The following is a 22,305-nucleotide window of genomic DNA, read 5'->3' on the forward strand; positions in this document are numbered from 1 at the left end:
TCAGTTGACATACAGTAACAGCACTCTTTCTTTTTCACAGATGTAGTTAGCTTTTTACATTGACAAAGTTAACATTGTTCTAGATATTCAGTTGAAAAGCTGTCTAATTCTTTGTTTTCAGTTCAAAACACTTGTTTTATGTATATGCCAATTTCTTCTATCTTACTGTCCTTCCTGCTGTAACATGATGAATTTCCTCACTGTGGGACTAATAAAGGACTATCTTAATAAAGAATTATCTTATCTTATCTTATCTTAAATACTGGAATCAAATAGTTGTACCCCGCACAGTGGGTTTAGGACAAAAATAACTGGCTGTATAACTTGGTGCATAACTATGTACTTGTACACTCACTGTTCAAAAGAGGGTTTTGGTGAAGAGTTCAATTTTGCTGAGGAAAACATCAATAAAAAACCTTTGAGCAGTTTCTGTGTTAATCTACTCAGGCAAATAGGCTCCAGACAACTGTGGAGGTCTCCATGTGAGTTTACTGTGACGTTATCTCTTCTTTATCTCAAAGTATTTCCTCTAGCCTAAGTCTATGATTTATACATCCTCACTTATGCATCCCACCTTATGAAAACACATTATTGTTTCTTGTCATGTGAGAATTCACCAGAAACAAGCCTGTGGGTTACTTTGAACCCACAGCATTAACACTGGCTTCTGTTCAGGACAGGATTTCTAATCATTGAATCCTTTACTCATGGTTTCTTAAAGTCTGCAGGAATGAGAGACAAGAAAGAATAATTCATTATGCTCTCATAACAAGCCAACTTTTAAATTCTGCTTTGATTTTTTTTTTTTGTTGATTCTGATTGGACAGTTCTTAGACCAGTAGGACATCTGCTGAGGCAGGTGGGAATTTAGAAATGGACCTTCTTCATGATTAAAGTGACTCATGATAACTTTTACATGAGTTTTCCACAGAACATGTAGTTCACACTTCACTTATATTACTTTATAATTTACCTGGCATTGCATAGTCATAAATGGGATGTTAAGAGAATTTGTGCCTCGAACTGTGTGCACAGTATACTTACGCAGCTCGTCAAAGTATGTGTCACTGCCATCAGCTCCTGGTACTGAGCAAATCAGACGAGTCTTGAGGAATGTTGTCCACTTGTTAACCAGACTTCGCTGACCGCCCATGTCATTCTGAATCAAGACGTGACAGTTATTCAACAAGAGATTGTGTTTGATTTGTCTTATCTGCAATTTGACCACCTAACCAGCTAAGATTTCTTTAAAGACTATGATCTGATTATGTTGATTGTTGGACTTGACTGGTAAAACAGTCTCTCACCCTGCACAGTTGTCCAATACGAGAGTAGGTGGACTTTCCCAACCCTTGAGCCTCAACCGCCGTCTCCCGGAAGAAGAAGAATACTTTGTCATCGTCAGGATTTTCACTTTCAGGGACCCAAAAGGAGCCAACGAACTTTGGTTCTGAATGACAGAATTAAAGAAGAAACAATGTCAGTCTGTCCCAACAACAGACACATTTTTAAATTGATACTCTTTTATGTTAACTTGACTGAATTAGTTAGAATTTGATCTGATAAATAAAGAGAAAAACATACACACCATTCAGCCAGCGCGAGTCGTGCTGCTCAGTGCGAATGGAAGGACGTTTTCCTAAACTCCTGAAGATGGTGAAGTCCCGTCCCATTAAGTCTGTGGCCACACCTGCATATAGCTCATCACCTAGGAGAAAGAATTACACAATGACGGCTGGTCTTTTGATAAATTAGAAGATTTATGTGACAGACTATAAGGCTTTTATCAACATCAGCACAATAAATCCGTGTTAATGTATGTTGGTTCAGTTACCGACGAGCACAGATGCAGCATTATGTCGAGGATCATATGGACTCTTCCCTTTCCCATCTTCCACCTTAGAGGGGTCAATCCTGAACACGTGGTCCTGAAGGAGAGCAAGGACAGAAAAATGAAAGGTTTTGAGATGCAATTACTCTTCATCGCATTTTTCTCCCAGAAATGTATAGTAAATGGGGTTGAAATTACAGGTTTAAGATGTTGAGACCATGTGGAAATGGAAAATGATTTCAAATCAAAGCTTCAGCTGAACACAGTGGAATTTACCTTCACTGCAGCATCAGTCCAAACTACAGCTCTGCAAGCATGATTTACTGCTGAATGCCAGAAGTAACTTCAATCTCTTCACAAACATAAATCTTCTGTTTTTAGGATCTTTCTTGCAGTTATCTTTTATCTTGAAATGAACATGATTGTGATTTGGTTGGCATATGCAATATGTGTCATTACTTTTTCGACTATACACCTTATATTTAATTAAAGATGGTTTGGTTTAGTTTATTTCTCACCTCCATCCTGTGTCCCACCTCCACAAACGCACAGGTAGGGTGAAAGGCCCCAGTTCCACAGGCATACAGGTGGGTGCGGTTGTAGTGGTGCACAATTTTCACATAGTTCACACAGTCAGACTGAAAGAGACACACACAGAGATTCAGTGTTGTTTTAAGTATGAATGGGAATGTTCTTTTGACCTTACATTTATGATGTTAATCCTACCTCAGAGCATCGCAGGCAACATATGAAGAACACACTTGTACACTGTCAGCTGTACCATGCTCAATTTGGACTGTCTGTGCTTTGGTTTAGTGATGTACATTCCTCACATAGCTGATCACACTCTTGTTGGCTGTGACAGCCCCACTTCTGGCACACTGTTGTGACACCCTTTGTTTTCTGGCTCAACACACACGTCTGCAGTTTGTGTTGTTGGGAATGTGCATAACTACCAGTATAATGGTCACTTGAACTGCCATGCAGCACTCAGCAACATTTGCTTGGAGTTTTATTTAGATTATTTGCCTTTCTTTTATTTAATTACATTTCTTGTTAGTTTGTTAGCCTTTTATCCCATTCATGTTGTTTTTTGTGCATTGGTCAATTCTTTCTAAGCTTGTCTTCCCCATTTGCCCTTCTTTACATCGATAGCTTTCAGTCTCCTGACCTCTTTATCTTCCCTCCTTGCCTTTGCATGTTATTGGTCCACAGGTAAATCTGTCCATCTCAGAATCAAGCTATAATATACTCCACTCAGTATACACTAAGAGGCTACAGATGGTACATCATGTTTAAAATCTTAGAACACAAGACCTCAAAGAGGGTTGCCCGTAAAAGAAAATGTGGACCTAATAGTTACCATCATTATTACCATGATTAATATTGTCCCTTTATTCTAAGGCTCCGTCATACATAATGAGCGAATGAGAAAAAAATGGTCAGTTTTTTAAAAGCATAATTTGAATAGTTCAATGTTTAAAATAATTTCAAATAACTGCATTCTACACTATGATGAATATCGCATTAGCTATCCCTTATCTTCTCTGCTGTCAACATCTGCCCTTACAGGACACTTTAACTTTTTGTCAACTTTAACAGTTGTCAAACTGTTGAATTGCAGGAGGTTACTGGAGACTCATGAAGACATAAAACTGACCATTTATCACATAATAACTATATGTCTGAAGTTCTGGGTGGGTGAAAGTCTGATGATTCTTTCAAATCTACATTGTGAAAGTTCCCAGTTCAATGAAATGATAACAAACGGCATGTTATTTAGCTTTGGTCTTAATAGGGTCTTAATAATTAAGATAATGGTTTGGGTTAAAATACAACCTTTTCGCAACTCAGCATGTTCCCATAACATAAGCTCAAGATTTATTGGTTAATAAGATCTGGCTGTTTACCTATTAATTAATTTGCTTATTGATGTCATATTGTATTGTATATAGCATATGGCATTCTGTTCATTGTGTTTTCAGAAACTCACAATGACGACATGTTGTCTCCTAACTAGGCTGCAAATATAGCATTTATTTTTATTTTATTTTTTAAGATGAATGATTAGTGCTGCTTATAGGAAGTACGTTCAAGCTGGAATCTAAGTTTTAATGAGCGACAATCAGTTTATTTCTCACATTGCTTATGTTACCCCCTTCTTTCATCTTGTGAAACAAGCAAAACAAGCTGACCTGTAGCTCATTAATCCCTACATGTGCACAACAAACACACACAAATATCTTTCACAAATGTCTTTCAACCTTTAAAACCCACCAGGGATTTAAAGAGGTACGTGTGCAAAAAACATACATCAGCTTGGGTGTGAATGTTTAAATTTGAACATGTTTCAACAATCCACAGGTTTGTTAAGTTGCTGACAAAGACATGAGACAATGAAAGATAGAGGTAAACAACCTCTCGCTTTCACATGGACACTACTTCCCTCTTTCAAGCACACACCATACTAAAAAATAAATGTGCAACGTTTCAGTTAACCTTTTCGATCTCCAGATTTTCAGTGTCTGTCTGAAGCCTCGACCTCCTTCTTCTATCTCGCATTGTATTTTAAACCATGTTTTGTGTGTGTGTCTGTGTGTGTCAGGGAGCATCAAACAGTGAGGTGGTATGAAGAGCAGCAGCTCTTTGATGTGACAAAAGAGAAAAAGAGCAGGAGGGCACACAGAGGATGCTTGAAAGACTTTGAAAAGATCTGAAAGCAAGGAAGAGAACAAGGAAGGTGAATTATGCCAGCAATTACATTTGTGTGTGGGCGTGTGTGTGAGAAAAAGTGTGGTAGTGGTGGGTGTGAAAGGTTTCCGTGATTAACCTTTGACCTACCACTGACTCATTAGTTGAAACAGTGAGCAAAAAGCTGGCTGTGACCTTACTGCGGCCTGAGTTTTAGGTCTCTGCGTCGTGTGTTTTAAAGCCGTATTATTTTGTTGTGGACGTCTTTTTCTTCTTTGTCCTTTTGTCTTTCCTAGAGATGATTAACCTGATTTGTTTTTTCAGCTATTCATCTATTCTGTCCTTTCTCCCATGTGTCCAACAGAAACTAGAGTTTATAAAGCATTTTACATGTTAACTGTTATTAAGGATTATAAGTAACATATACTGTCATGCGCACCAATGTAAATGAATGATACAGTTCACTTAATTCTGAGGTCATTTTTTATTCCTTAAATTCCTTAAAGTAGGGGGGGTCGCAGGGGTCTGTGTTTGCATGGCACACATTATTCTTCATAATGGTTTCATTTGCTTGTAATTGTTTCTCTCCTTCTCTTATTTTTATCTGTCATTATATTTTTCAATCAGTTTAAAATGCATTTTTTAAGTTATATAACTGTGTCTTGATAGAAAGTCTGTCCTCTGTTTTCACTGTGACTCCTTATGATTCAGGAAACTTTAATAAAGTTGATGGCTGAAAGGGTTTGACTGGACTAGAATGGTGGAGCACAGTTGATATCCATTAAATACACAACACAGCACAGTGTAATAGCCTAGGAATGCCTTTGATCGCTCCCGCTGATCAGAAAAATGTAGTAGTGTTGACATTTGTATGACATATTTTTCCTGGGGTTAACTAATTTCTGGAATCTGACTTTCTACAAACTGTTCATATGGTTGATTTCTTATTTACTTTTATTTCCCATTGTTTCATGTGTTTATGTATCCAAAGATTCAACATGATGCTGTAGACCAGCGTAGAGACACAGAGTAGAGACACTGGTCTACCTTAACACTAACTAAGATTGGGAAAAACAGCAAACAATGTTATTTCTACTTAACATAACCATATAACCGTTGTTACTGTGCACGTCTGAGATTGTGAGTGCTGACCCACTGAGCTGCCGTTGTCTTTGCATACTTGCTCTCGAGATAGATTATCAACCATTTGTATGACAAAATAAACAAATCCTGTAGATCATGAAGATCATGACCAGAATAGGGACCAGACTTGAATATTCAGAGATTTGTACAGCCATCAATATATAGCCCTTCATTCGTGCTTCATTCGTGCTGCTGTAACAATGTGAATTCCCCCATTGTGGGACAATAAAGGAAATCTGTGGTTTGTACCAAGACCTTATAAGCTTATTGAAGATTCTGCTGTTTAAAATCAATATTGTGTTTTGTTTGCAAGTGAATAAATGAACATCTGTGCAATTTCTATACAGAAGATTATCAAAAGCCATCAAAGTAAATGTGCAATGCTTGTTTTTGTAATGAGGGCAGTTTAAGACTTTCAACACTCTCAATGAGTCTGTCTCCCAGGACTTCTTTTTTCTTTTTCTTCCCCAGTAGGCAACCAGGTTTAAAAGGATGATATTCAGAATGCAGATTGTAAAGCGTAAATTGCCGTTTTGTGAATCATCCATCACCCAGTGATTGTTACTGCGGGGGTGTAGTTTTACCCATAAATGGTTTCTGAAATATGTACTCAATGATGAATCAAACTGTGCTATTAATTTCTGCTGAATGATTTCTGTGTGGATCTTGGAGGACGGAGAAAATGGCAAAGAGGGTGCTGACATGGCACCATAATCACACGATCCATCACTGCTGTGGACTTGAATATAACAGTCTTAAATTGATGCCTCAGAGTTCTGAGTCAGACTGAGTGTCTGAGTTATGTGTCAACTGTTTACCACCACTGTCTGTGTTTATGGATATGATTGAGTTTGTTTAAGTGTGTCTGTGTGATGTTAATTAGCTCTCTGGTTCTATATGTTCTGCAAACATATATACATACATATAAAGTCTCAATATCTAGGGCCATTACTGAAAGGATGATTATCCTTCACTGGATTCCCACCTGAGAACTTTATACAACGGAGGATTGCAGCAAACTCTAAGCCTCTAAGAAACTTAATCCTTGTGTTGTATCCCAGTATATAAACACAATATGATGTCATGACAGTGGAAAATTGTTTCCCAAATACTTTGTATGAGTGTAACTGTACACAATGTGCTATCTGTCAAGAACAGATACAAATATTTGTGATTATTGCTCAGTATTCAGATCAAAAGAAGTAAATGAGAGTCAAAAGAGGGAAACTGTATTTAAAAAAAGGAGAAGAGAATTACACATTATTTAGACTGATAAGAGAACGTTGAGGAACAAACTTGTAAAAAGCAGAGAAAAGGACTGAGGGGGGGAAAGGAGTGTCGAAAAGAAAAGATCCAAAGAGACCTATATAGAAATACTTCTCTATAATTAGTGTCACAAGGGAGAGGTGAGCTGAGTCCTTGTGTGGGTGAGTCTTCACCCAGAAAATTAAAATAAAGAAAGAAGAAAAGAAGAAAAGAAGAAAAAAAATCAAAATAACACTTCACAAGCCATAAAAAGCAGGAATAACTGACCAGGGTCAAAGACGTTTCAATGCAACCTTTGTCCTCAGAATTACCCAAAACCTTTATTTTCTAGTCTCCTTCTTGCTTTCTCATCCTGCCTTCCGCCCCTAGATTAACTTTACTAATTCTCCTTTCCATTCACCGTCTTCACTGTTACTCTCTCTTTCAAACACACACAAACAAAACACATACACAATGAAACCTGAACACATACGTATTCTCCTGGTCAGGTGAAATTGGAGCCTGGATTTTCGAATGAATGGAGCTCGTTGTCTGTCTGCTACAGCTGTGTAATCATACTGATGGTGGGTTTGTTTTACACACATACAAAGACCCAGACATCCACACACACACACTGGATATTTTCAACATACAGAGGATAAATAAATGTAAACACACACTGTCAAAAACTCAGTACAAACACAGTATGAACAAACCAATGGGCGGCATGTCTTTACATGCTGGTGGAACAATATCATTCTGCACAGAAATATACACACAAAAAGCACTTTTAAACACATACACACATATGCACACAAACTTACACGAATATATAGGGCGGTGTGTAATGGAATCCTGGGTGGTCTATTGGCTTTTAGTAGCCACCACTTCTTGACCAGTGAAGCAGAACCCGAATTAAGGCACCTTATCATCATAAGCTATCTTTATTCAGCATATTACTGGAAAATGAATGTTATATCATAGTTCAAAATAGAAAATCTTTATGCTAAAACACAAGTTGGTAGCCAAAAAAAAGACCACAAAGGTGGTTCACATGTGGACAAACTGACCACTGCAAGGGGTCATGAGTGTAGAGTCTGCGTATGCAGTCAATTCTTCAATGTTAGATCAAATGTTGAAGTTACCCAAGGTTCTCACCCCTTGTGTTTTGTTTAAATTTCCATTATGTTGACTCCTTGTTGCTTTTCATGACCGCAACATACTTTTATAGCCACAGCCAAGTCTTCACAGCAACCTAATGTAAAACAAATCAAATTTCTCCCACCCATGACTATATTTTGTAACCATGATTAATGTATTTAGTATATTACATTTATTACTGATATGATGCTTCTTTATCCAGCTGTGAATAGAATGTAATGGAGACAGAGTTTAGAATTCTAGAAACTACTAAGTGCCATTTCAGTATTCACATAATCCTGTCTGAGTGCTGTCAATGCACCTCGCTGACATTTCTGATACCCATGTCTTCTTGCAATAACACTGACCGAAACTTAGTGGTGTGGATAAGCTGTCAATGAAGTCTTTACCAGCAATAATGTGCCAATCTCTCTCCTTATGTCTTTAATCATTTAAGCCAGCAAAGAAGTTTTTCTTTTACACAATGTGAAAAAACTATTATATCGGATACAAGTTTGGTTTGCACAGTCCAACTTTTAAACACCCTGAGTCCTAGCTGCAGAAGAGTAATGAAACAAATGTCTGTGACTTTGCAATAAAGTCCGTAGATCATACGGGAGTTTGAAAAAACAAGATTTTGAGGAAGTAATCTCACCAGATGGCAGGTCCAAAAGTGGGAGTGCTGCACCTAGTATTATATGTTATCGGTTTATATGTGGGAATTCTGTCTTGTGATGACTCCCATGACTCCAGTGGATTAAAAGGTAGCATTGTGTTGGGCCTTGTAGGAGTAGACAGTTAAATGGGAGCCTTTTATTTCTGTGTTCTATGTAGGATGATGTCTGAATGCTGATAAAGAGTCTCTCTTTAGGTTTGAAATAGGAGGTTGTGTTATGTTATACTATTATTTGAATTGATAGCTAATAATTCAAAAGCTTTCAGGTTATAAACTAGAAGAAAAACTTGGTGGAATAACATAAAGCAGGGTAAAGAGTAATGAGGAGACTTACAGTGATATCCTTGCCAGCCCAGTTACACTCCTCTCTCCAATCAACAGGGGCGGGCCAGTAGATCTGAAACATGGCAGGCAAAGTTGAAGTAAATCTGTCACAATTCATTCCACAAGAAATATCAACTTTTCAAAATCTCCAACTAGTATGACTAATTTGACTCTTGAGCAAGGTGCTGGATTTCTTAGAAGAGAGCAGTCTTCATAATGAGACTCTTCATACCTTTATTCAGCTCACTACTTTTTTTCTTTTCCCATCTGATTCTTAGTCTGACATGTTAACGTCTTCATCCCACCCACAATCGACCACTCTACATAAATTACTTCAACTATGATGAATCTGCACACCCTAGTCATAAAACACACTTGCATATATACAGAAAAAGAAGTTTCAGATCTTACTCCCCATACATATAGTTTACTCCAAACTGCTGTGGACAGCTGTTTCTGGTGGACTGTATTCATATATCATAGCTATAGTTTTCTCTGTGTCTCTATACATTCTAAATGGGTCTGAAAGTGTTTGAAGCAGACTGTGTACTTCAGTGTGTAGTTTTAAGATTGTGTTACGTGTCCCTCAGTAAGATGTCGGACCGTATGCATGTGTGCATGCTGCAGAATTAACATGATTAACATGATCTACATCTTGAGCTCTTAGACGTTCTATAAAAAAGTATATTAGGACATGTGCACACTTTAAAGGCAGTCATCTCAATTTCTTTTCAACCAATAATTTCTTTTCATCCCAGTCCAGTTCCTTGAGTTTCCACCTTTTTCTATCAATGCCACATTTGTCTGTCATCCCCTGAGGTTGCTCTCTTGAGTCATCTCATATGCCCGATATGCACACATGTCCACACTTTCTGCCATTTGTTTAGGTGCACGTGAATACAAAGAAATGAAGCACTTCTGGCCTGGCTTTCATAAGCAGGGTAATAAATAATTCCAAGAAATCAGACAACATGGCACCGGTTGTAAATAAGATCTATTTCGGAGCTTTCATCTATTGTCAGTATAATCACTTAATCTATTTGGTGATTAACACAGAAGAAAATAATAACGAAATCTTATAATATAATATATAAGCTATTTGAGTGCATCTCTTGAACATGTAATACAATGGTTTCCATTAAGAAAATGCAATAAATATGCAGGAGCATTTGTATGTTTTAATGGACATTGTTGAAAAAGTCCAGAGCACTTAAAACCAAATGTACCTCATTCCCGAGTTCAGAGTTTGTTGAAATCTCAGCCATATAAAATTGAATGGATCAACAACCTTCCCTCATCCCCATATATCTGGCAAATATGCATGTTTACCTTGTGTTCTTGTTTGGCAATGTTGTCGAGCGAGAGTGACAGCAGGAAGTTCTTGGCCCCCACAAAGAGTCGGCCCCTCTCTTCATCCAGCAGCAGGGAGCTGAAGCAGCAGGACCGCTCCAGCTCAAACCGCCGCACTCCGTGGAACTGCTGCAATTCTAAAGAACAGGAAGTGAGATCACAGCCAGCTCAACAATATACTGTTAACACCCAAAATTTTACAAAAACTGATAATTTATGTGATTTTAGCTGTCTGCAGTTTAAAGAGGGTTCAACATTTTAAGAGAAAGATTTTATGTAAAATGTGTGTTTGTGCATAAAAATGTCTGCAGTGATTGTGTCCCTTTGTTGCAGTTTGTTACCACAGGCCATGCAAATCTCAGTCACGTTGGGACAAATGAGCAGAAGATTGTTATATACAACATGAAACTTAATCAAGATGTTAACAGTTCGACCTTTTTTTTCTGGCCAGCACACAGATGCTCATTTGCTTCTTGATAAATTAATAATAAACAATGAGAAAGACTCTGTGCTCAAAGTACCAATGAGTCTTTAGATCCAAATCAGCTGGATGGCTACAGGCCTGTAACAAGTCATATTGTTGATGAAGAAGATTACAACATAATTTTAAGATATTTGAATAACATTTCAAAGCTATGTCCTAAAGCCAATGACTTGTGAAGAGGCAGGACAAAATGATTTCAATGGAAAAAGTTAGTGTCCTTGCTGTTTCCAAACTGGCAAAAACCAATTCTGGAGGAACACTGCCCAGGAAAATTCATCTTGTATTTGTAAATTATAGTTAACCAATGGAAAAAAAAGGATTCTTGGCCTGAGAAACCAGAAAAAAAGGACTTTATCCTCCTCTGATGTCCCAGCTTAAACCATGAGCTTAAGAAAGGAATACAAAGCCCTATGCACTTACACATTTAAAAGGCTTTATTAGTCTGTTATTGTTCTAACTCTGACGCCACCTAATAGCTGCCTGCATGACATCAGGGACCTTATTACTTACTCCCACTACACTGCGCTTAAAATAACCTTAGGCCTGGGGAAGACACATATTAAAAATGGTACATGCTGAGGGTATCTATAGACGAGTAAACCAAAAAGAATGATGTTGTCAATTTTTAAAAGGATGCGAAAAAAAATTGCATTTACCTGAAGACAAATGGATGAATGAGGAGCTAAAAGCTGATAAATCTTTAAATAGTAACTATCTCCCAATCAAATGAGTGAATCGTGAGTTTACAGCTGATTGTTAAAGACACGAATTAAAAACAAATCAAGAATGAATACGAATCAGACAAAAATATTTACAAGTCGTTATGTAGTACTTTCCCAATAATTCCAAATGGAGGACTAGTAAAAAGTGATCTCACTTGGAGATGTTATAGAAATCGAACCGCTTGTAAAGAAAATGATCATTACACTTTGATTTACTGACACTGATAAATAACCAGCTGTACATGAGCTAAATTGTATTTAACTTGCATGTTCACACTTTAGTACTGCATGGACTTGTCCTAACTGGCTTCATTGGCTGCTCCCGTGAAGGCGTGAACCGAGCATGTTTGACATGTCTTGCAGGGAGATCATCACTTTTGCTGCTTCTCATTGTGTTGTCATTTCTTTTGGTTATGGCAAATCTTTTAACTTTCTGGGGTTGTTTTTTGTCTCCATTTTATGTTGCAGCCCAACAAGCTGTGTCGTAACAGACAAAAACTTCCTGGCTTTATATACTTAAAAGCTATTGCAGCAATAACATGGGTCTTGTTTTGACCTCCATGAGTCAGAAAAAACTTAAACAAAAATTAAACATATTTCTACTGGGCAGACAACCTTCAGTAAGCCTCTTGTCCTTGGTGAGTAAGTTCAGGCTGTAATTGCCAGCTTTCAGTGATGGAATATATCCTGGGTTTATGTGGTTGAGTTGGCTATTGAACTGCCTTCTTCTAACATACAAAACTTTGAAATGAAACACGAAACTATGCTACTGTGTGTTGAAGCTCTGTGTGTTAAAGCTCTGTGTGTTGAAGCTCTGTGTGTTAAAGCTCTGTGTGTTGAAGCTCTGTGTGTTGAAGCTCTGTGTGCATGTTTGTGGTTGTGAATCACACCAACCACAAATTACTGCTGGCTACTGCTCAGGAGTGTTTACCTTGAAAAGGATATGGCCAGCACATAAAATGAAACAGATGAAGTGTGTGTAGGTGTGTGTGTGTGTGAGTGTGTGTGAGTGTGTGTTTGTAGCTATTTGGGACAGTGGAGAACACAAGGACTCACACACATTTGTGAACAATTGTCTTTTTAGCTATAAAATGCTGCAGCTTTTGTTCTTACCTTTGTAGGAAAGCTTCATGCGTGGTGAGGAGGATGACGACGAAGAGGAGGAAGACGATGAAGAGGAGGAAGAAGAAGTGCGGCTTATAGTGCTGGAAGACGCATGAGCAGCGGCGAGCCCCAGCAGTAACAGAGAGCTGCAAGTGACCATCATGGCCACCATCATCATCATCATGGTCATCATCTTGGCACAATTAAAAGCAAACTCCTTTCTTTGAAAAGTTAGGATTAAGAAACCTTCTGTGGCTTTCAATGCCCAATATCAGTGTTGACATATGTTTTATTTATAAAGTTCTGTTCTGGTTCTCGTCATCGATGAAGGAGAAATCCACCTGCCTTTTAAGGATTTTTTAAAGCTGAGTTTTCTAGTTCGTGTCTTTTTCAGCTTTCTTTTTCAGGTCTCAATCAGTGTAATCTTTTAAACACTTTTAAGAGTTCTCTCTCTTTATTTACTGGTCCTCTTGTGAAGAACGATGCAGTTCACTTCTCACATCTAAGACGGGAGATGAACATCACACATGGGCATAAAGACCTAAAAAAAGAAACAGAGAAGGAGGGGATTTAGAAATGTACACTTCTTTTGCCAGGGATGCCCTCATGCACACACACACACACAGACACACAAACACTCTGAGGTATATTTAGTCAGAGTCAGATTGATGCTCGTGCCAGGCTGTGTTAATGCCAGCCTCCATTATGGCACCAACACTATAATCTCTTCACATTACAGCAAGACTCAGGGACAGAATCCAAAATAGACACACATGCACACACTGACCATAGTGATGAAGACAGCGAGTATGAGATAGAGATATGCAGAATCCACTGCCAACACAAGCACAACCTCTCTGTGTCTGTGACACTGCCAACTCCATCCACACTGGCAGACTGTGTCAGATCTCTCTGTTGCTGATGACTGATGAGCCAAAAGTGATGTGAATGGATAGATGTATGCATTGGTGCTTTGTCACTTGTGAACATGTCCAGTTACTTAAAGTGAAAAACTGCCAGTTGGTAATAAGACTTTGAGATGAATTACACAGTAAAAGAAAGAAAAAAAAACAGAATTACAGGTTATTCTGATTTCTGAGTGTGTGGGGGACTTGCTCAAATTGAATGTAATAGATTTCTTCATTGTCTCAAAAAACACTACAAATAACTTAATCCCTAGATTATGTACATACCACAGCTCTTTCACAGCCAAAGCAAGGTCACTGGTTTGTAAGTCTGCACATATATGAATGTTGTGTGGTGAGAAGTGTGCAGAGGACACACACACACATACACACACACCTCTTTCAGTACTTTGGACTCTGCAGCCAGGCAGAACAATAAAGCCTTTCACTGAAAGCAGTCTACTTTATTATATTGCACCTCACAGTTGGCACTGAGTAATGACAGACAGTCAGCTTTTCCTTCCTTTTCATTCTTGTTCCTTCTGCCCGTCCTAACAATTACTCCTGTCACTGCCCTTCATCTGTTATGCTGTGTAGACATCCCTCCTGTGTTTTGGCCTTGAGATCAGCATTTTAATAATACTCTGCTCTGCATAGCAGAAGAAGATTCCTATTATTGACTGAGGCAATATCAGACATAGAATAACAGTATCTTTCATTATAGGGCACTTTTTGATAAAAAAAAAAAAGGTTTTGCATGTTTAAGCGGAATCATATTGACAAAATTTAAACAGTAGTCTTACTTAAGTGACACCTTAAGCTGATTCTTAAACGATCCCTTTAATCAAAAGAAAAATCATCCTTCAAGTAAAAGATGACATGATTTCCAAAAGACACTCAGTTTAAGAACATGTCTTTAAAAGCGATCTCTGTAGAAAAGTTTCAAACATCTAAACTGTAACTACAGCTATGAACATATTTGGGAAAAGTAATGCCTTTGAAGTTCCATCCATCCATTTTCTATACCCACTCAATCCATCAGTCGGGTCGCGGGAGGGCTGGAGCCTATCCCAGCAGTCATCGGGCGAGAGGCGGGGTACACCCTGGACAGGTCGCCAGTCCATCACAGGGCCACACAGAGACAAACGAGACAAAGAACCACACATGCTCACACTCACTCAGGACAATTTTAGAGTTACCAATTAACCTAGCATGCATGCACGGTGGGAGGAAGCCGGAGTACTTCGAGAGAACCCATGCATACACAGGGAGAACATGCAAACTCCACACAGAAGGGCCCTAGGTGGGGATCGGACGTGGAACCCTGTCACTGTGAGACGACAGTGCTAACCACCACACCACCTTTGAAGTTATATAAAAAAAACAAAAAAACAACTCTATACTATGCAGCTGAGATGAGAAACTAGGGTCGGACGTGGGACAATCCTGTAATACCACTTTGCGCAGATAGATGGGTCATGAGTCACCATAGTCTCTAGTCTGCACAGGAGCCAACAAAAGAACAAGAATAAGCAGCAGTTGGCACTGGTAGTAGAAAACAAATAAACCGCTGGCCAAAAGAGCATAGAGACGAGTAATAGATTGTGAAGTAGTTATTCTAGTAATTACAACAATGGAAGCAACTGCTGAAAGTGAACATTTCCATTGTCACCCCTCCAACAAATAAACCACATTCAGCAGCAAAGATATGAAATTACAGAAAAAGAGATAAAACAAGTGCAAATTTTGGTGTTTTTTTCTTCATTGCTGAAAGATTTTGGGCAAGAAAGGATTGAAATTTGACACAGAACTCGAAACCCTTTTTCTGGTTTGACAAATCGAAAGTTTGTATTGTTAACATTGTGGATAAAGCTTATAGCTAACTAGCTATAACTTTTGTCCTCGTTTTTGCATGCCCACTGACTGGAGGGTTCGAACCATCAACTTAGTTTAGGTGGCTATGTGATGCCCTATGTATGATGTCATATTTTGAACTATAGTTACATAATGATGACCCAAAATTTGCTTTCTTTACGATAATACAAGATTGTTTGTATGTGTGTAGTGGTGGTTTTTCTCATATCATTTCTCTAGGAGTTTAAATGGGTGACTGGCATCAAAAGTTAACTTTTTTTTTCTTAGACTTTAGTTGTTTAAAGTCAGCCAGGTTTCTGAGAAAACCACATCATCATTATCATCATCTAAATCCTCTTCAAATCCTGCTGAGTTACAAACAAATCTTCCACTTTTCTTCTTCTTTTCCTCTGGGACAAATATCACATTAGTTTGCAAATTTCTGGTTGAAGTACCACTGACAAATGTGGAGATGACTTTAGAGTACTCATATGAATACCAAAAAAAACACACAAAGATGTAAAGATACACACACACACACGCACACTCACACACTCAAAGCTGTCAAGGCTGTTGGCATGGAGTTTTATGAATAATGGGGCTATTGAAGCGTAGAGACAGGAGAGCTCTCATAAGCTCATGGCTGCCAGGCCACAACACAACAGGACAGAGCTGATGGGGAACATAAACTCCTTCATACCCTTCAGTATGTAAACACACATGAATAGACAAAAGTGTACATGCAAGCACTGGCCAGAACACAACCTCCCATCTCCTGTTTAAGGATCTGAAAAGGCCTGGGGTACTTTTACAGACATGGCATGGCTGATGATTGATGGGAAAAAAAACAAAAAAAAACAGCAAATTCTCCCACCATCAGAAATATGAATGAAGTTATAATACATGCAGTTAACAGCATGTTTGTGTGTGATGCAGACAGAGACAGACAGTGTGGGTATGTGGGGTAAAGGTTCTGCACTCAGCTGCAAAGATGCTGCAGTGTTTCAAAGAGAAGGACGTCAGCACTCTCGTCAGCTGAACAGAAACAGGCTCTTGCACAAGTCTGCACAATTCACGTCACAGTCCCACAGTAACGAGGCAGCAGTAAAGCTCTTACACTCCTGTCAGCTGCTATAAAATGACCGGTACCATTGTCCCTCTGAGGCTCCTCTAGCTGTGTGTGTTGCAGTGTTGCAGTGTGTTCTCTAGATCTGTGATCATGAGTTGAAGGGACCATTATTGTTCCTCACACATCCTCATCTAATTGCAGAGCCCTGAACAGGGACACAGAGAGCAGGGTGCTTATATTCATCTACAAACTTCTTCCTGTCAGCAATTAGATCTGAAAACACAGTCATGCTCACACATATGCAAACGTCTTGCATGTTTCATAATGCATTTTAATAAAAAAATAAAAATAAAGGCCACTGGGCCCACTGACACTTGCATTCATTTCAGCTTCAATGGACATGAAGCAGCACTATGCCAATAGGGAATGGATTAAAAATAAAGACAGAGACAGAGATTCATGAGGGGACATGGGGCCAATCCTGTCAAAAACCAGGCTAAATAGAGACAGGCAGACAAAGCCGCCCCCCTTCAGGGTGAGACAGGCCTTAGAAGAGTGGTGTTAGAATGCAACTCTATAATACTGCTTGTGTAATTGAATAAATGGATATCAGCAGATTAACCTGTAGCGCTCCACAGGTCAAGCCAGAGAGGAAGAGTGGGAGTGGGAGACACTGATGGTTGGGTATATTAAGTGACAGAAGGGGAAAGAAGGGAGAGGAAGGTAATGATGAAACAGGGAAGAATATAAGAAGAACAGCGCTGCCGATGGGGGCATGACTGAAGGGTGTAAAGAGAGAGGGCAGACACTTGAAGGAAAATAAAAAGTTCAAGCTACATAAAAAGTTAACAAGAGGAGGCAGGAGAGAAGTTAATGAGGGGGTTACGATATGTGATAACTGGGGGAAAGATTAATGGAAAGAGAAGAATAGGAAAGCAAAGAAATTTTAAAAAGTAAAAGGGACGGGGAGATGGGCATGAAACAGTATGGAAAAACAAATAAAAGAGAGAGGAAGGGAGAATTGTTAGAATATGGTAAAAGAAACAGAAAGGAAGAAAAAATTGAAAAGGCAGGGGAAAACAAAAGGAGCGAGTGAGAGCATAAGCAGAGGGAGCCTCTGAAAGCACAAGATGTAGACATTTAAGCACTTAAACCCTGCAGCATGCCTGCGTGTATACAGTCCCACGAAAAGAATGGGAATTTGATGGAAGGCGGTAGGCATAGAGAAGAAAACGAGTGAGGCGAGAGGTGATGGAGAGAAAGGAGCCAATTGTTTTGCCTGCGGAGAGAAAAGAGTTTCCCTGGCTTGTGACCAACAAGTCTAAGCCTCGCTGAAACAGAGCAATGAAAGGCGGGAGGGATGGGTGGATGACGAGGAAGAATAAGATTGAGATAGAGGGACAGAAGGAGGGCTCTGAGCTTTACAGAGCAAAATGACTGGAACAGCAGGTAACTGGTGGCTTTTGCACTGATTTGATTGGCAGGAAAGCAAGAAAATGGGGCAATAAGAGGGTGGAAGCAAAATAAAAAAAACTGTGAGTTAAAGTGGTAAGATTAAATGAGATTTCACATCTTTGTTCAATGATTATATGCTATCATATGCCCTGCACTTTGATTTTTTTTTTTTTTAATTAAAAACTTATAAAAAAGTGTGTGGTGGGGGGGTAGGAGAGGAAGAAGAAGAAAGGAAAGATAAGAAAGATGACAACATGAAAGAGCTGGGATACACTCAAACAACAAGTCCTAAAATCCAAATGACCATTAAGGTTGTTTGTTCACAACCTTTATCACAACCCATATCACGTCCTGTAAAGTACCGTCCATACAAGCTGTACGTGGAAAGTATGACTGATATGAGCTTTTACACATCAGACCAAGATCCATTCATTCATTCAACTATTTCCTTCAACAAGCAACAAAATCCTTATAAAGAGGCAGGAGGGGTGTTTGATGGCATGGTCACACGCAGTGGTTATGAACAAAAACTACTTCATTAAGGCTGATCACGGTCAGGGATAAAGTACATCCTTTGTTCAATGCAACTGTCATCCTCATGTGCAACATTTAGCTGGTTGCCTTGGTTACATGTCGTCACAGAACTTTATCACTTCCTTGATTGCGTTAGGGAATAATATCACATGATTAGTGTTAATAAAACAATCATCGGTATGGCTAAAATACTTTTTACAATAAAAGTCTTTTTATAACATGAATGCTACCTTTGTGTGAGCTATTTTTACAATTCATATGCAGTTGCTCCCAGGTCACATTTTCTTTCTTTCAAATGTAGTTATAGGTGATTTTGGCCTGCATGAGCAAATGACCCATGGGGTCATATTTGGGAGGAGGTCAGTCTTGACTCAATAGGGTGAAAAAAAAGCTGTATCCTGAAAGAGAGAAAGTAAGATGGATAGCTAGCAACTGCTGCAAAGAAAGCATCAACTATAGATGCTACAAAGGTTCTGGTTTTGGGAATGTGTGGTTGCATAATCACAGTTAAATAGTTACATACTGACTGAACAGTTGAATTGCGGCCCAAAGTTCATGCCTCTTTGTGTTTTCAATCTTGTAATTTATACTAAAAGGCCTGTATTATGTTCACTTATGGCTTTATGGTTCTGTTTTGGGAATTTAACAACATAGGTTTACATGCTTTTCATTTTATCAGAGGCTGCACGGTGGTGTGGTGGTTTGCACTGTTGCCTCACAGCAAGAGGGTTCCAGGTTCAACTCAGAAACATGCATGTTAGGTTAATTGGGGTCTCTAAAATTGTTCCTAGGAGTGAATGTGAGTGTGTTTGAGGTTGTTTGTCTCTGTGTGGCCCTTTGATGGACTGGCAACCTGTCCAGGGTGTACCCCACCTCTCGCCCAATGACTGACCAACAGATTATGGATGGATGGTCATTTTTTCACTCTCTACATTGCTTGGTGCCTCTTATTACCTTTTGTATAATACCCTCGCTTACAGCGCAATTTGTCAAAGATTTGTGAGAGGCTGTATCTCATCCTTTATTTGAGGCAAGTCAAACTCACTAGGTAGGCAAAATCAGAAATGGTTCATGGAGATATAGACAAGTTGGAGAAGAAATGGTTGGACCATAAATTAGTCATCATGGGAAGTCCAGTAACAGTGACTATTATCATAAATTGCTTTGCCACAAATCTTACATGAGTTTCCATAAGAGTGCCTCTATAGCACGGTACAGTAAAATGCAAAGGATTACTAGTATGTATGACATTGGTGATACCAATTTGATTTAAGTGTGAAATGTAGTACTCACAATGGTATGTTAGGTTTAATGTTTTAAATAAGAGCTAGTTTACTACTAAAGAAGAAGTTGGTGTTCAGCCTACGACTGTGATAGCCAATGTTGGAGAAACCATTCAGTGACCGAGTGTTATGTCCTCACAAGCACTGCAGTACAAATGCAGCAGGCATCTAAAAAGTTGGAAATAATCTGTTAAAGAAATTCACATTGTAGCCACATTCTTTACTGCATCGTTTTGTTTTGGTTGAGCTAAGGTGTTCTGTATAGCAAGGTGACGTGGCCGCACGTCGACATACTGCACACTTTTCCAAGCAATCTCTAGAGGGGAGTAGAAGAATGCAACAAGCTTGAACAAAGTGAGAGTTTTTAACCTCTCTGATAACATTGTTGGTTCAAAGAAAGAAAGAGTTTTGTTTTATCCAGAGTAGCAGTGTGGTGAGCAGTGCCTCATTTCCCCTGAATGTTGAAGTAAAAAAACAAAGATAAAGACAGGGCACTGATGGTGAGAATAAAAAGTAATTCAGTGATGTTTAGTGTTATCATTCTGATGTAAATGACTCATTCATGTTATTCGAAAAAGATTTTAAAAGAGAGTTGGAATGAAAGTAAAAGCTGGGTTTAAACAGCCTGTTATACTGAAAAGGGCAAAGCTCATGCAAATACATGAAGTCATATGAAGGTTCCGTAGAAAATCTAAAAGCAGGCTCTGTATCCACAGCGTAATGCAGCTTAGAAATATAGTCTTGTTCTCCAAGATGAGTCTTGGAGCAATACTTGGTACAGCAGTAAATTAAAGCTTCACTCGCAACATGCGAAGTAAAGCAGTATAAGCCAAAAGTAACAACCAGTGTTTATAGGATTTAAGTTGAAACAAAGTGAAACAGAAAAAGTGAGACAAATCGAGGCAGAGACCCTGGTTGTCCTGAAAGAGACCCAATGAATGAAGGAGCCGGGGAGGCTGTAGCACTCTGCTGGTTGCTGGTTTTGAGCCATCTGGCCCAGCATCAAGAAGGGAAAGTTTCCCATCCTGCAAACTCGTGGCTAGCATTTGTTCACTTTGGATGAATTATTCTTAGTATTCAAAGTCTGAATGAGAAAGAGAAATATTACAACTGGAGATGAAATCTGCTGAGTTCTGCTTCTTTACAAGTTTGAGGTGATACAAGTCTTACTCGTGATAATAGATAGATTTTTTCAGTCAGTTTTGCTTGCAAGGGGTTTAATTGTGGATAAACAGATGTAGTACAAGAGAGAAATGTATTAAAATACGGGGAAATTGCCTTGCTGTTTAAATTTCTTGTTTGGTACAATAAAGTAAAAAAATAGAGACAATGAAGGAGCCACGATGGCGAGGGCAGCCTGCTGGTCACTGGTCGCCAGCCATTTGGCTCTGTTAAAACTAGAAACAGCAGTGAGTCAGGACCTTACAGAGCTGCCTCTAGTCTCCTGACTGGATCTGCTCCAAAGTGCTCTCAGAGGAAAGACAACTCACTCGACTAAATGAAACAACAGGGCTGATTTCAACCCAGTTCTCCGAAGAAAACCCCCACAGGTCATCAGCATGACTTCTAAAGAAATATATTTTGGTTTGTAATAGCGAATAAATAACAGAGCTTCACAAGTTCAGGTTAGAAAAGAGCAGGCTAAATAGAAATTTTACTTCAATTTTTTGGTTGGCACCAGTCATAACTGCCCCTTTCCTTCCTGTAATATATGCAAACTAAACTTATTTTGTGGTGTTGTCACATATAATACAATCTTGCACTGTGTCACAGTAACTCATATTAATTGACAACATTAACTTAAATTCATACATGAAAACAGTTCAGGGATATGGGCAGTAAGTTTCTGACAGGGCTATTCAAACTTACCTTCCTGTCCGTTTCCAAGGGAACCAAAGCCCACAGGAGCTCAGAACATTCCAGGTTTGGATCAGCATCCACCTGAGCCCAACATGCCTCTGACAGCATAAACAGTTTTCATTGTGACAACTGTTCTGTTTCTGTTTAACGTCTCACAGTCTTTCCATTGCAATGTAAAAAGAAAGCAAATGTGCCAACATGAGTCAAAACTTCTTGCTGTATGCACACCTAAATACACCCACAGAGCTCTGGTTATTTGCTTCCAAAACACCCATTTTCAATTTCTAAGAATAATAAAAAGTTCTGGAATCAGGTGAAACTGAATCTTGAAATATGACAGTCCAGAAAAAAGAGGGGAAAAAACTAACTTCAAGACATATAGGAATTCCTTTCTCAATCTGTGAAATAAAATATAAGTAATTCCAATGATGGGAATGTTGCCTAGAGAGCAAAAAAGAGCAGCAGCGGAGTCCCAGTTTGGTGCAAAAGGAGAAAAAAAGTCCAGTGAGTCTTAAAAGAAGTCCAATAAGCAGCTGGTCTGTGAGTTAAAAAGCGGCACAGTGAGATCTGAGTATTCCCCTGTCTGCAGTCAGCTTCACTGATGAACGGCTGCACTTCAGCTCCACTTAGAAAAA

At 38.9% G+C, this 22,305-nt stretch overlaps 1 protein-coding gene across 1 annotated transcript in view; it reads right to left on the reverse strand.

The window, feature by feature from the left end:
* Positions 1 to 22,305, reverse strand: part of sema3b (sema domain, immunoglobulin domain (Ig), short basic domain, secreted, (semaphorin) 3B) — a 71,777-nt gene that overhangs the window by 8,929 nt on the left and 40,543 nt on the right. The window contains exons 2-9 of the mRNA XM_072366337.1: positions 12,720 to 13,251; positions 10,380 to 10,537; positions 9,061 to 9,123; positions 2,350 to 2,469; positions 1,835 to 1,928; positions 1,589 to 1,708; positions 1,308 to 1,450; positions 1,045 to 1,159 (exon numbers count right to left, since the gene is read on the reverse strand). Coding sequence (XP_072222438.1) covers positions 1,045 to 1,159; positions 1,308 to 1,450; positions 1,589 to 1,708; positions 1,835 to 1,928; positions 2,350 to 2,469; positions 9,061 to 9,123; positions 10,380 to 10,537; positions 12,720 to 12,903 — 997 coding nt within the window. The 5' untranslated portion in view covers positions 12,904 to 13,251. The remainder of the gene's footprint in view (positions 1 to 1,044; positions 1,160 to 1,307; positions 1,451 to 1,588; positions 1,709 to 1,834; positions 1,929 to 2,349; positions 2,470 to 9,060; positions 9,124 to 10,379; positions 10,538 to 12,719; positions 13,252 to 22,305) is intronic.

Source organism: Leuresthes tenuis, unplaced genomic scaffold (genome assembly GCF_036924035.1).
Source record: "Leuresthes tenuis unplaced genomic scaffold, fLeuTen1.0.hap1 SCAF_16, whole genome shotgun sequence".
NCBI classification, from domain to species: domain Eukaryota; kingdom Metazoa; phylum Chordata; class Actinopteri; order Atheriniformes; family Atherinopsidae; genus Leuresthes; species Leuresthes tenuis.